The sequence below is a fragment of the Leptonotus elevatus genome, chromosome 4 (assembly GCF_054856555.1).
Source record: "Leptonotus elevatus isolate MCC_2025b chromosome 4, RoL_Lele_1.0, whole genome shotgun sequence".
Classification (NCBI taxonomy): Eukaryota; Metazoa; Chordata; class Actinopteri; order Syngnathiformes; family Syngnathidae; genus Leptonotus; species Leptonotus elevatus.
In genome coordinates this window covers 6,775,443-6,789,019 of record NC_141242.1, presented here as the reverse complement: position 1 = coordinate 6,789,019, position 13,577 = coordinate 6,775,443, and the positions used below count along the sequence as shown (strand labels likewise).

Here is a 13,577-nt window from a genome sequence, read left to right as displayed (position 1 = left end):
GTATGACTGAAAATGACATCACAGGTGCTCAGAGCTCAGGTAACGACCAATCATGGCTCACCTGTTTTCTGAATTGGGTCATGTGACGTTCGCAAACTGATCCATGATCGGTTGTACCCTGAGCCCAGACCACACTTTATGTCATTTTCAGTTAGTAATGCTGCATTCGGGAATATTCGGATGTCGTATTTTTCCGACTTCGAAACAGGAAGTGTGTACGTGAACGCCCCCTTGAACTCGGAAATTCCACTTGCGAAGTCGGAAAATAAAAGGACCCCGACTTCACCGACGGATGACAATGTGACGTCACTCTACAAATGGCGACCACTTTGGAAACACAGACCGTGAATGGTAAGACGCAATTTACTCGAGTATAAAACTAGATAGCTTTCGTCATTCATAAATATTTGACACAACTTCAAGTAACACAACATACGTGACAGTATGCTGCTATCTCACTGCATGGAATTATATGATAAACTACTGAACTGTATGGAATGCTTATGAAATAAGAAAAAACAATAAATGAAGCAAAATTGTGAGAAGGCAAAATGAGTTTTGAGGACCAAAATAAAAAAATAATTTATCACTATCCGCCATTTTGTTTGTTTACTTTCGCCTCGAACGCTTTCAGGTCGGAACTGGGAAAAAACAACTCGGATATATCCGACTTCGCACCATCCTCGGATGCAGCATAATAGTACCGTGTTAAATGTCATGTGTTTTTTTGTGGTCATGTTTTGTAACATTAAACTTATTTATTTATTAATTTTTAATGTGTGCTATCTTTAAACATTTGATCTTTTTCTGGTAATATTTTAACGTTACCTTAAAAGATCTTTGTAGTTTGCCACTTTTTTTTTGCTCGCGACTGCCACCTCTGGCCCAAAGTGTAACCGCAGCATCCCAACTGTGGAAAGTTAGTACCTCTTGTGTGCAGTGTCATACGCTAGCTAACACCACAGGCTAACGCTAGCACAACGTTCCATGTCCCCTACTCCGCGGGGGACGCGCATGACGTCACCCTCCACCACTCCACCCCTCCCCTTTAATATTAGCTTTAATATTACCTTTTTAAACAGCACAATACACCTTTGAATTTTCTTAGCAGAATTAGAGGCCATTAGAAAACAAGTAGCTGCCAGAAATGGCCTCCGGAGCATAGATTTAGTTGATTCGTTTGAATGAACGCCTGAAGGTTCTAATACTTTACAGTAAGATTTCCACAGTTACAAAGTATATTTCTATTGAGTCCATACACATACGCACATACTACTCTTATGAATAATAATAAAAAAAAAAACTTTCTGAATCATTTGAAGTACTAGAAGACCATTCCTGTCCTCCAAGATACTATATTCACTATAATACAGTATACCTTTTTCTGGGGAAAAGTAAGTATGTATGTTCCCCAGCTTGTGAATTAACTATAAAATCAAGAGTGCTGTTTCTTGAAAGTGTAGTTCTAATCACCTTGCACGAGTCAAATAAAAGCAAATTAGTTACCATAGAATAGATACCACAGGTGATTGCAGACTAAAACGCCCAAATCCAGAAGAACACAAACAGTGGACCAGCATTTCCATATAGACAAAAAAAAAGTGAGAGGGTAGAAAACTGAGCTAAACTACAAAGTGTTTCTGCTACACAGCCTAAGAATTCTAACATTTTACACACACGACGGAGAAAAGAAAGCCTCTAATTGTGTGTGGCGCACTAAATCAATTAGAGTACCTGCACGTAGCCAAAGCATGTTGAAATCCTTGAGACGAAAACCCCTTAAAAGAAAGACGTGAAGAGCAACGCCACTCGAATTTTCACATGTTTCACTAATGGCACTGGGCGACCTTCTCCCGCAGACCCGATGGCCACAGATCGACTCAACGAGTGTGCGCGCGTGCATGCCTATGTGCAAAACATATTGTGTGTATGTACGTGCGTGTGAATGGCTCGGGGGTGTTATAATGAGGATTATTCCCCAGTCATGAGAAAGGGCTGTACCAGGCTACCACACACAGCCCTCGTCGCTCACAAGCACTGGTCGCACTGGTGGACCTGGCTCAGGAGATTAGAGGAGTGACAGGGCTGGGAGCGCGACACGCAGCTAGCTTTAAAAGAAAGAAAGGCACAAAAAAAAAAAAAAAAAACGTTGAGTAGAGCGAATGGCTGGCAAAAGACAAAGGAAAGAAAAATGAGGGGACCCTAATGGAAAGACGCTTGGTTAAAGGGGATACAATGACAACACTCTGAAAATACACAAACAGGTGCTTATTATTTGTGCAAAGTTTTCAACCTTAACTCGTTCACTGCCATTGACGGCTATAGACGTAAAAAATTCATTTAAACTATTTCTATTAGTTTAACATTTTCCCCACTTTTGTTAACAAGAGTATGAAAACCTAGATTTTTTTATTGTACATTTAGAACAGATATAAAATGTGTGATTAATTGTGAGTTAATTAGTGAAGTCATGCGATTAATTATGATTACAAATTTTAATCACCTGATGCCCCAAGTTTTTTATAATGTTTTCTTTTTTTTATTATTCATTCATTGCCATTGACGGCTATAAACGTCAAAATTTCATTTAAACTATTTCTATTAGTTTAAATTTTTTTCCACTTTTGTTAACAAGAGTATGAAAACCTAGATTTTTTTATTGTACATTGAGAACAGATATAAAATGTGTGATTAATTGTGAGTTAACTAGTGAAGTCATGCGATTAATTACAATAAATTTTTTAATAATCTTTTTTTAAACAAATTTATGGCAGTGAAAGAGTTAAACTATTCTTTTCTCTTGACCTCTTAGCAAAGGAGGTTATGTTTTCAACACTGTTACTGAGCAGGATTACACAAGAACTAGTAAACAAATGAGGCTTGGAGTCAGGGAACGAACTTTAAATTTTGCTGTGGATTTGGATATGGAACAATTTTCCACTTTTACCAGATAAGGCACATGTTTATATTTTCTCTAAGTTCTCTGTAAATAATGATCTTAACAAATTCGTAGGGTTCTTGGGGGAGAAAAACTGCTTACTAAAGATCGTTTTACATGTTGGTTAGGATCCAAAAACCTTCCGCTGTGACAATCCACTTGCATTGGGGTCAAGTGGGGGCACAACCAAACAGATCTAGCAGATGGACTACAACTAGGGATGTTCAATACCACTTTTATTCAGACCAATACCAGTACGAGTACTCTACTCTTGAGTGGTCACCAATACCAAGTACCGATACCACTAGTACTTTTGATTCATAATATTTCCACAAAAAACAATAACAGATCATTTAAAAGAAATTCCAATAAAGCATATAGTTCCTGATTGTAAAACAGCCACAAAATGACACTGATACTGGTATCTACCACTGTCACAAGTACCGACACCTTGAAATAAGGCCGGGTGTCAGCCTGATGCCGACACCTGGAATCTTAGAATTTTCCTTTCCCTAACTATAACAAAACATCGGTTTTCAATCTTTAATCGCCATACAGTGGTTCTCGCCATATCGCGGCTCGATTATAGCGGACTCACTCTACTGCAAGGTTTTATTTGTGACCATAATTTGTACATTGAGGGCTTTACCTCGAGTTGTACCCACAATATTTCACAGGTTCTTCACATATTTCAATTTTTCCCCTGATTTATTTTTTTCTTTAAAATTGTGTTTATGTTACAGTACAGCACAGTATAATATTGTCATTAAAAAAAACAATACATCATCATCATGTTTACTTCAAATTTGGTTTATATATTTATTTTTCAAGTTTGGATGCAGTAGGCTACTGCGCAATATTTTCGATGGTGAGTACAGTATAACATAAAATGTTTTATTTATTACAATGCCGTATTTTATTTGTTTTTTTCCCGTTATTTTTCTCATTAAATTTATTAACTCATTTACTCCCAGCTATTCTCACTGAAGCAACCCCCTTCTCTCCTGGCCCACAGAATTTTGTTTCCTATTGCTATAAAAACATGGAACCTACCTAAAGAAAGATTAGAGTATCTTCTTTCAACAGCAAAAAAAAGTATAGTTGTATTTGTTTCCGTTTTGCAGCAATTAGCATTAGAATATAGCTAATTTTCAGCATTATTCGCAAACCTGTTGAAAAGACTAAGAAAAAGAGCTTGTTGCAACACGGCCCTGGCTGATCTCTTATACTCTGCTGCCTCCTGCAGGCCATTTTTGTAATACTACCGTTGCTTTAAGCGACATCTTCAAATCAGAAGCTGCATCAAAGCCTTCTGTATGCTCTAGCAGTGGGTTCACCAATTCCTGTCCTCGAGGTCCGTAGTCCTGCAGGTTTGAGATGTTTCCGCCTACCAACACACTTGATACTAAATATCAGGATAGTTATCAGGCAAGCTGATGAGCTGATTATATTGATCAGGTGTGCTAGTGGGCGGAAACATCTAAAACCTGCAGGACTCCGGACCTCAATTACCGGAATTGGTGAAAACTGCTCTAGCATTAAAAAAAAAACATGAAAAACATATGAATACGTTTTTGGGAGTGCAGGACAAAATATTAAAAATGTATCTGGGTTTGAATGTGTTAAGTATAACAGGTGTTTAGAAATGTGGGGATTGTGTGGGGTCCCCCACCCCCAAAAATGGCAACCTCTACTTCGCAGAAATCGACCAATTGCGGTCGGGTTTCGTAACACCCGTGAAAAATGTAAACAATCCAAATTATATTTTTGTGTGCAATAGTGATAGGCATGACAGTTAATTTAAGTGAACTGAATCTTTAGAATCAGTTCATTAAAAAGAACCGTTCAAAAGATTTGTTCATCGAATCGTTCGTCTCCGCCGGCTGCCGATTGGTCGTTCATGAATATCGACGACATGGCTGAGCTCAAATGAACTGAGAAAAGAAACAAATCACTTCAGGAAGTGATCCGTTCACTCACGTTCACTGAAAAGATGCGTTCTTTTTTGAACGAAACGTACGTGAACGACGCAACACTAGTGTGCAAGACGCATGCCATAAAACTAATTAACACTATAGAAGATAAAAAACAATAAAACAGGACTCGCACACACACACACACACACACTCTGATGATGAAGGTGAAGCGCGACAATGAAAAGTCATACGCGAGCGCCTCACGCCTGGCCGCTTTCAAACAATACATTCCTCTCAAAGCAAATCACCTTCGGAGCTGTAAATCAGAGAAGGCTGGCGGCTGCATATGGCTTTCAAGCAGCATTTCCAAAACGGCCTTCTGGAACCATGATTCACTATCTTGTTGGGAGTACAACGGGACTTAATAGGAATTCTGATACCGAGACATGAGTAATGAACTGTAATTTTTTTTTCCCCAAGGGGATAAAGAGCAAGACTGTGATGTATGCACCACTCTAGATGTCAGTGCTGTTTAGACACTTAGTCCATCAGTTGGCCCTCAAGTGAAACGCTATCTGCACTGCGAGAAAGTTATTGAGAGATTGTTTTTTTTTTTTTGCTTTACCAGCTGCTAAGCATTTCATTCAAACATTGGCACATTCATGTTTCTGGGTGGGGGATGGATGGATGGATGGATGGATGAGGACATGATGGAATGGCGGCTTACTGCTTACATACTAGATGTGATGTTGTCCTTGATTTGCTAACCTGTTTTTTTTTCTAATGTAAAATAAAGTCCCAATAAGCGACTGCTGTATAATTCCATAGTCGTTATTTCACTCCCTAAGTCATTAGCCTCGGATATTAGTGCTTATGATCTAATTGGGAATAAAAAGTGTTGTCATTTATAAATATTATTAAGATATTACATCGGCACCCCAGTTGTAATTTGCAACAACTTTTCATATTACCGTTGTGAGAACCCTTTGAAAAGTATCAAAAATGCATTAAAAAATGGATCATATGAATTAGCTGGCTGCCCGTGTGATTGTATGTATGTTCTAACCCGAGGTCAGCTCGAGTTCCCCGCAACCCTGAACAGCATAGAAAATGGGCAATGGATGGTCTAATTAACTGGCAGATCTAGGTAAAAAAAAAAAAAACTCAGATCGTAAAAAATATTTTTGAAGTGCCTTGTATATTATCTTCTATTCATTCCTCTTTGGATTTTTCAGTAGTATGGATGCCTTGTGGCACCACACTGCCTCTCACAGGTCACTCTTGGCACTGCAACAGACTTCTGGTTTAGGAAGAGTATGTGTTATTGATGGTGGTGATATTGATAATAAGCCCATGACAATTTCTTCCCCCGCCATGTGAGAGATCATGACATTTTGTAAATTGGTTAACTCATTCACTGCCATTGACAGCTATTGACTTTAAAAATTCCTTTGAACTATTTCTGTTAGTTTAACATTTTTTCCACTTTTGTTAACAAGAGTATGAAAACCGAGAAAACATTTTTTTTACTGTACATTTAGAACAGATGTAAAATGTATGATTGATCATGAGTTAACTAATGAAGTTATGCGATTACAATAAAACATTTTAATCACCTGACGCGATTTAAAAAAAAGAAAGAAAAGATTATTAAAAAATTTGCATACATTTTTTAATTGTAATTAATTGTATGACTTCACGAGTTAACTCACGATTAATCAAAATTTGTATATCTGTTCTAAATGTACAATAAAAAATAAAAAGGTTTTCATACTCTTGTTAACAAAAGTGTAAAAAAAAAAAGTCAAACTAATAGAAATTGTTCAAATGAATATTTGACGTCTAGAACCGTCAATGGCAGTTAATGAATTAAGATGTTAAAAACATTTAAAAGGGGCCTACTCCGCTTAGCCTAGTATTTCAACTGGACTGCACTAGGGAATTATTGCTTTAATCTAGTTGCGCTTGATATCTTGTTAACAACAAAGATGGCATATGTTTGAGCTCCGAGCACTGTGCATTACTGCTAGAAACGCCCATGATGACATCATACGCAAAAACCGAAATGTATTATATTTCAATCAAATGTTCAGTAAAAGGGATGATTACTTGAGATGAATTAACACAGCAGCAATATATGTCACTAACCTTTGTATGTGCATGTGTGTGTGAGCAACTGTTTATTGTCTAAGTGAGTCAGAGATGAGAAGGTCAAGTTATGGTGGTGGGTGGGGTGGGGTGGGGCGGGGTGGGGGGTGCAGCGGAGATTTGGTTGGCTTTCTCCCAACGGGCGATTCTCTCTCAGCACTGTGAGTCTGCTCTGTCTCACCTCCTCACCCTGTCTGCTCGCTGTTTCTCTAATGGAGTCTGCTGAGGAGAAACACACCAGTCTCACCTCATTGTGTTTTAACAACCACCGTGGCTATGCCAGGAATGCAAGCTGTGCATTAGTGTGATGTATACATATTTCGGTAATCCTATTAAAACATAGCTTACGAGTGGGATCCGTCACTGCGATGGGTGAGTGTGTTCTTGGATAATGGCAGCAAAAAAAAAAAAAAAGAACTGTACAATCATTTGAAATCAAAGTCGTATGCTAACTTTTGTAGCTAACTATTTTTTTTAATTACCTGGTTAAATCTAGCGTGGCTATTAACTCATTGGCTGCCATTGACGGCTATAGATGTGAAAAATTAATTTGAACTATTTCTACTAGTTTAACATTTTTCCCCACTTTTGTTAACTAGAGTATGAAAACCTAGAATTAACATTTGTGATTAATCGTGAGTTAACTACTGATGTAATGCGATTAATTTCGATTAAAAAAAATTACCGCCTGATGCTCCTAATTTTTTCTAATTTTTTCTTTTCTTTTTTAAATCGCGTCAGGCGATAATTTTTTTTTCATTTTAATTAATCGCTTGATTTCAATAGTTAACTCACGATTAATCACAAATGTTATATCTGTTGTAAATGTACAATATTTTTTTTCTAGGTTTTCATATTCCAAATTTAAACTAATAGAAATAGTTCAAATGAATTTTTAATGGAAGTCAATGAATTAATAGTATGGTTGTTTGGATAGTTGATTTTGAATGGGAATAGAGAAATCAATTCCCACTCAAGGCAGTCTCTGTGAAGTGTTCAATTCACAAATCTGTCTTCCCTTTAGCCAACTTCATATCATTCACTCATGGAGTATCTTCTTCCGCCATGTCAAGGACTATCAACGCGCCTATTGGCACAAACACCCTTTTTAAATTCGCCACAATGCAGTGGCTTGCACGGGTATGTGAAAATACCAAAACCTAGTTTAGCCTGCCACAGTGCAGATTTACACAACACCTTGAGCCAAATTTGTACTGGGCACAACGATAAAGCCTTAGTCTTGTTTGATAAGAAGTTAAGAAAGATGAAACACAATGTGTATCATTACATAAAGATATTTCGACTGCAATCCCAAGATACCAAACAAATATGGATGCCTGTGGCTGTGAGCGTCATAGCGATGACTCAGAGCAACGTGGTTAGAAACTATGATATCATTACCCTAGCATGACTTTTCTGTCCATTAATTTGTCTTTGCTTGTCTTGGAACCAGGGTTATTATAGTTTTGGAATTTTTCATTTTAGTTAGTTTTTATTTCATTTTGTGTTTTGGTTTTTTAATTTAGTTCGTTTTAATTAGTTTTCAAGGTGGTTCTGTTAGTTTTTTATTAGTTTTAGTTATTTCATAAATTCTTAATTTTAGTTAAGTGTATTACTTGTGCGCAATATTTAAAAAACACCATGGGAGCAACATCATCTGAAGATGCTTTTCTATTGGCTGCTGCTAGATGATGTCACTTTTGTGTGACACACTTTCAAATGTCCTTATTGCGGTTAATATCAAAATAAATCGACTTAAAATCACACTTAAAATCATCCCCAAAGGCCCATGCATTAAATTGATTACCAAAGACTAAAACGAAGGACATTTTTGCTATAATTATAGTTAGTTTTAGTTAATTTTGTAAACATAAAATGTAGTTTCAGTTAGTTTTCGTTTTTTTGAAAGCATTTCCGTTTTTATTTTGTTTCGTTAACGAAATTGTTTTTTGAATGTTAGTTTTAGTTTTTTTGTTAGTCTCCGTTAACTAAAATAACCTTGCTTGGAACTGAACTCAATAAACAAAAAGTGATGACATCACCAGTGAACTTTTCTTTTTATGTCAGAGAATCACATTGTTTGATCATTATGTCACGTGAACGCTTGATTCTCAGCATTTTCACAATTGAATTCCCCCGAGAAGGATATCAAAGGTTTGCAAGCTCACCATTTTTATCTTAAAAATCATTAGCAGCCCCTCAAAGGCAACATCTGAAACAAGCACCTATTTACTTTTCATGGCCAAGCTGACATTTTAGTCCGAGCGAGTGTGGCTGTAGAGAGAGAGAGAACATCTCTCTTACTCCCAAAGCAAGAATGTAAACACACTAAATTCCTGTCAAAATGGCACGGAACCTCTGACAGTCCAGGGTGGCTGTGGATATGAGTTAGCACTGTGTGTATACTATAAGAAAGTAAAGTATTTGCACAGATAATTGATTATCCATAAAACTACAGAGTGTCTTTATGTGCACTTGACACTTGACATGGGGTGACGTCTAATTAGCGAGCTGGGAATTCTGAGACTTGTTATATATCATGGAAGTGTTGTGAATGAGTCAAACAGACGTGAGGACACGTCAATATCTTGCCTGCGATGTGTCATTTATTACGACAACGTGAGTCAAAGTCAATTCGGGGATGAATTCAAATCAATGCAGTGCTCCGATGCAAAAAAAAAAAAAAAAAGATACAAGAAAAAAGTAATGCAAACAAAGCATTTACAAACATAAATTTGTCAATGTCATACTAAATTCTCATCCCCCCAATCAAATTCAAATTTTTGGGGACAAAATATTACTACCTGCTTTTCTGAAGAAGAAAATGACATTTCCAATGTCTCACATTGCAAAACACACAATTTATCTTCCCAACTTGAATTCCTCCAACCTCCAACCCCCCAAGAGTTAAACTTGATCTGCTACCCATCACTAGCACTTTTGCTGCTGCACCTTTTAACCCTCCAGCTGTCTTGCATTTTTGGTTTAAAAAAAAAAAGATGGATATCTGACATGTTCAATTCACATTAAAGTGAATGACTATCGCAGTGAGTTCAGTCATAACTAACTTGTGTTTTTGTATCAAAGCGTTGAAATGGCTTTAAAAGGCAACATTAAACTGTCGATGCAAGTTTTTCGACCGTGCGTCGTCTTACCTTCAAAAAATCTCTGTAAAGCTTCAGTTTCATCTACCACGTCCATCCTAGCGGGTCCCACATAAAAAATCCATTAAAAGCCCCCCCCCTGCTCCGAACGACAGCAATTCGGATGGGGGAAACGTTCACAAATGCATCACAATAAACTCTTACTGGACGGAACTTAATGGTTCACTTGGATCCAAATCCTGCCTGCATGCGAGGAGCGTCTTTCTCCCGTTCACTTGCTCGTGATGACACGCAGCCGAAGACGCTACTTTCTCAAACAAATCCACAGGTGCAGTGGGTAATCATTTTCAAAGCGCACCTTCCGTTCAGCTCCCGCGCGCCATTGCAACCGTGACGCGATGTGCAAAGTATAGCGAGGATAGTTCATCCAAATAAATGGTTAAATGGTGTGGGGGGTAAAAGCTGCGCAAAAAAAGTCATCAGAAGCAAGTGAAGATGGTTTCCCTCCTCCTGCCGCTCCCTCTTGGACAGGATGTGCGCAGGGGATAAGGGGGAGCTGGGGTCGGAGGAGAGGAGAGGAGGCAGGTGAGGGATGGGCTGCAATTGGATAGCATTGTCAGAAGCACCAGACTTTAAAAAAAAATAAAAACAAATAAAACGTAATAATTGAGATATAAATAAATAATTACAAATCATTTTAAATTTGATTAAACTTACCATAGATTGCTTTCAATGGCTTTTGGGTAGAGAGAACTGATTTCTTTTTTTTTTCTGTTTTGCAAGTTTTAGGCCATTATCAAATTTGGTGTTTTAGCAATGCTAATACTTATGCTATAATGTACTATTTCTATAGCACAAATCAGAAACTATACACAAGACAATTACAAAAGTCTAAAAAGGTAAAAATTGATTTATGGCTTGCATTACACTTTTGGGGGTGGGGGGGGGGTAGTCAAATGTAAACAAAAAGTTTTTTTTTTAAACAAAAGCCCTCACTTATTTATTTTTATGTCAACCTATTCCATCCATTCAATCATTTTCTTTTGGCATTGTTCTCATATAGGGTCATGGGTGAGCAAAAATATATCTTCTCTGATAGATGGATGAATGGACGGACGGACGGATGGATAGATAGATAGATAGATAGATTATATCAAAATGCCATTTAGGGATGGACGGGTGCCAATACAAGGTATCGTATACCTGGCCTTATTTCATGGTATTCGTACTCGTGACGGCAACCTTCTATATTGGTCGCTTTATGGCCAGGAACAAAAAAAGAGATGATTGCCACTAATTTCATGCATTTTTAAGGAAAATGCTACATTGTGATATCTGTCTTTTTTTTATCGAAATAATCTATCATTGTTTTTGGGTGGAAATTGTATGTATCAAAAGTACTAGTGGTATTGGTACTTGGGATCGGTGACTAGTCAAGAGTTGAGCGCTGCTATCGGTTTGAAAAAAAAATATATAGATGTATTTTTCCTTTGTGGCACCTGAATGTTTTTTCATGCTGTGGAAAGCATTTAAACTATAAAAGACTTGACTTGGGTTTAACTTTGTAAATCTTCCAGAACACACATCCTTACATCACATCTGGAGGAGGGAACGCGTGTACTAAACTTTATACTGTCACTACAAGTTATGTTAGACATGGAAAAAATTCATTGGATTTACTGCAGATAAGAAATGTTTTCCAATAAAAAAACCACGGAACATAATTCTTTTATGCAGTTTGATCATTTAAAACACATCTGCGGGGCCTCCGCAGCTTACATCAACAGGAGTGTTTTGCGTTAAGGCCTGGCGAGGAGGGGAGGACTTGAGGGAATGATCCATTTCTCTCACTCTTATCAGCTGCACCCCCACGCCCATAACAATGCCACTGTGTGCAGCCCCCGCAGCCTGGACGCCGGCCCCCCCCCTTCGCCACATGTGAGATGCTGTTTTGTTGTCTTGTCCCCCCACAGCTGGAGCATCTCCCGCTTCACCCCCTTTCACCCCCTGTGCTTTTCCTCCATTCAAGGCAAACAACGCCTCCCTTCTTGCCGCCACACTATGCAGATTGTTTGAGAGGACAAGCGAGACAGAGAGCCAGATAGATGCTGAGGGGGACAATGAAACAGCTGGCCATGTTAAGGCAGTTCATTTTGCTTTTCTATATCTCTTATCGCGCTTCTATAATCACGTGTGGTATATGCATATTTGTGTCAGGAGGAGTTTTGTTAGCTAAATATTATCTAGGGTCAATATAATTATGAAGTGCCTTTGGTGTCCTCATTTGAATCACACGCGCAGTCGTAATGAAAACTTAGTAAAAATACTAAAACTCTTGTATAAGTGGCCAAACATTTGCATACTTAACAGTAAAATGAGAATTATTTTAAAAGTGTTTCCTTCCTTTTATATTACTATAAAGTAATATATATATATATAATATATTTATATATATATAATATATATATATATATATAATATATTTATATATATATATATATATATATATATATATATAATATATTTATATATATATATATATATATTTATATATATATATATATATATATAATATATTTATATATATATATAATATATTTATATATATATATATATAATATATTTATATATATATAATATATTTATATATATATATATATATATATAATATATTTATATTATATATATATATATATATATATATATATATATATTTATATATATATATATATATATATATATATATGTAATATATATATATTTTTTTGTTGTTGTTGTTGGCTGACATTGATTTGCTGGATGCTTTGGGTGCGATGAGTGGTTAAATGAGTCTTAAAAAAAAAAATACAATTCTCATATACTTTTTACATCAAGTGCTCAAAAAAATACTTACCTCTTCAAGTACCACTATCATGACCAATTTCAATAAACTGCAACATGGTTGGACTAAGTTTTATTCAAAATTAAGGTAGAATTAATGCTATATACATATATGTATATGTATATATATATGTATGTATGTATATATATATATATATATATATATATATATATATATATATATATATATATATATATATATATATATATATATATATATATATATATATATATATATATATATATATATATATATATATATATATATATATATATATACAAGTACCATTGATCTGTGCTTAATTACGGAAGCGTATTGCAATCACTTGGGTAAAAAATAATTTTTCTCTTTTTTTTTGCATTTTTTGGAGGGAGCTTTATTTTTTTTGTATCTATATTATATATTTATATTATTATATTATATTTTTTAAATCTGATTTATTGAATAATTGTTTTCAGTTTTTTTGCGCAATGTTTTTCTGTTCTGAATACTTTTTCCCCCTGTTTTTCAGTTTTTCAGATTTTTTTTGGTCAGTTTTCTGAATATTCACAGCCCCTGTTTCTCTAAATATTTTTCCCCAGTTTTTTTCA

At 36.1% G+C, this 13,577-nt stretch overlaps 1 protein-coding gene across 9 annotated transcripts in view; it reads right to left on the bottom strand.

Annotated features, from left to right (window-relative positions):
• Nucleotides 1-10,627, bottom strand: part of myrf (myelin regulatory factor) — a 33,184-nt gene extending 22,557 nt beyond the window's left edge. For 8 of the 9 annotated variants that reach the window (XM_086074507.1, XM_086074508.1, XM_086074511.1 and 5 more), the window contains exon 1: nucleotides 10,158-10,627. In XM_086074507.1, coding sequence (XP_085930633.1) covers nucleotides 10,158-10,203 — 46 coding nt within the window. In that variant the 5' untranslated portion in view covers nucleotides 10,204-10,627. Of the gene's footprint in view, nucleotides 1-1,734; nucleotides 1,850-10,157 lie in introns of those variants that run through there. The other variant, XM_086074516.1, reaches the window with a different exon arrangement.
• Nucleotides 10,628-13,577: the final 2,950 nt, after the last annotated feature.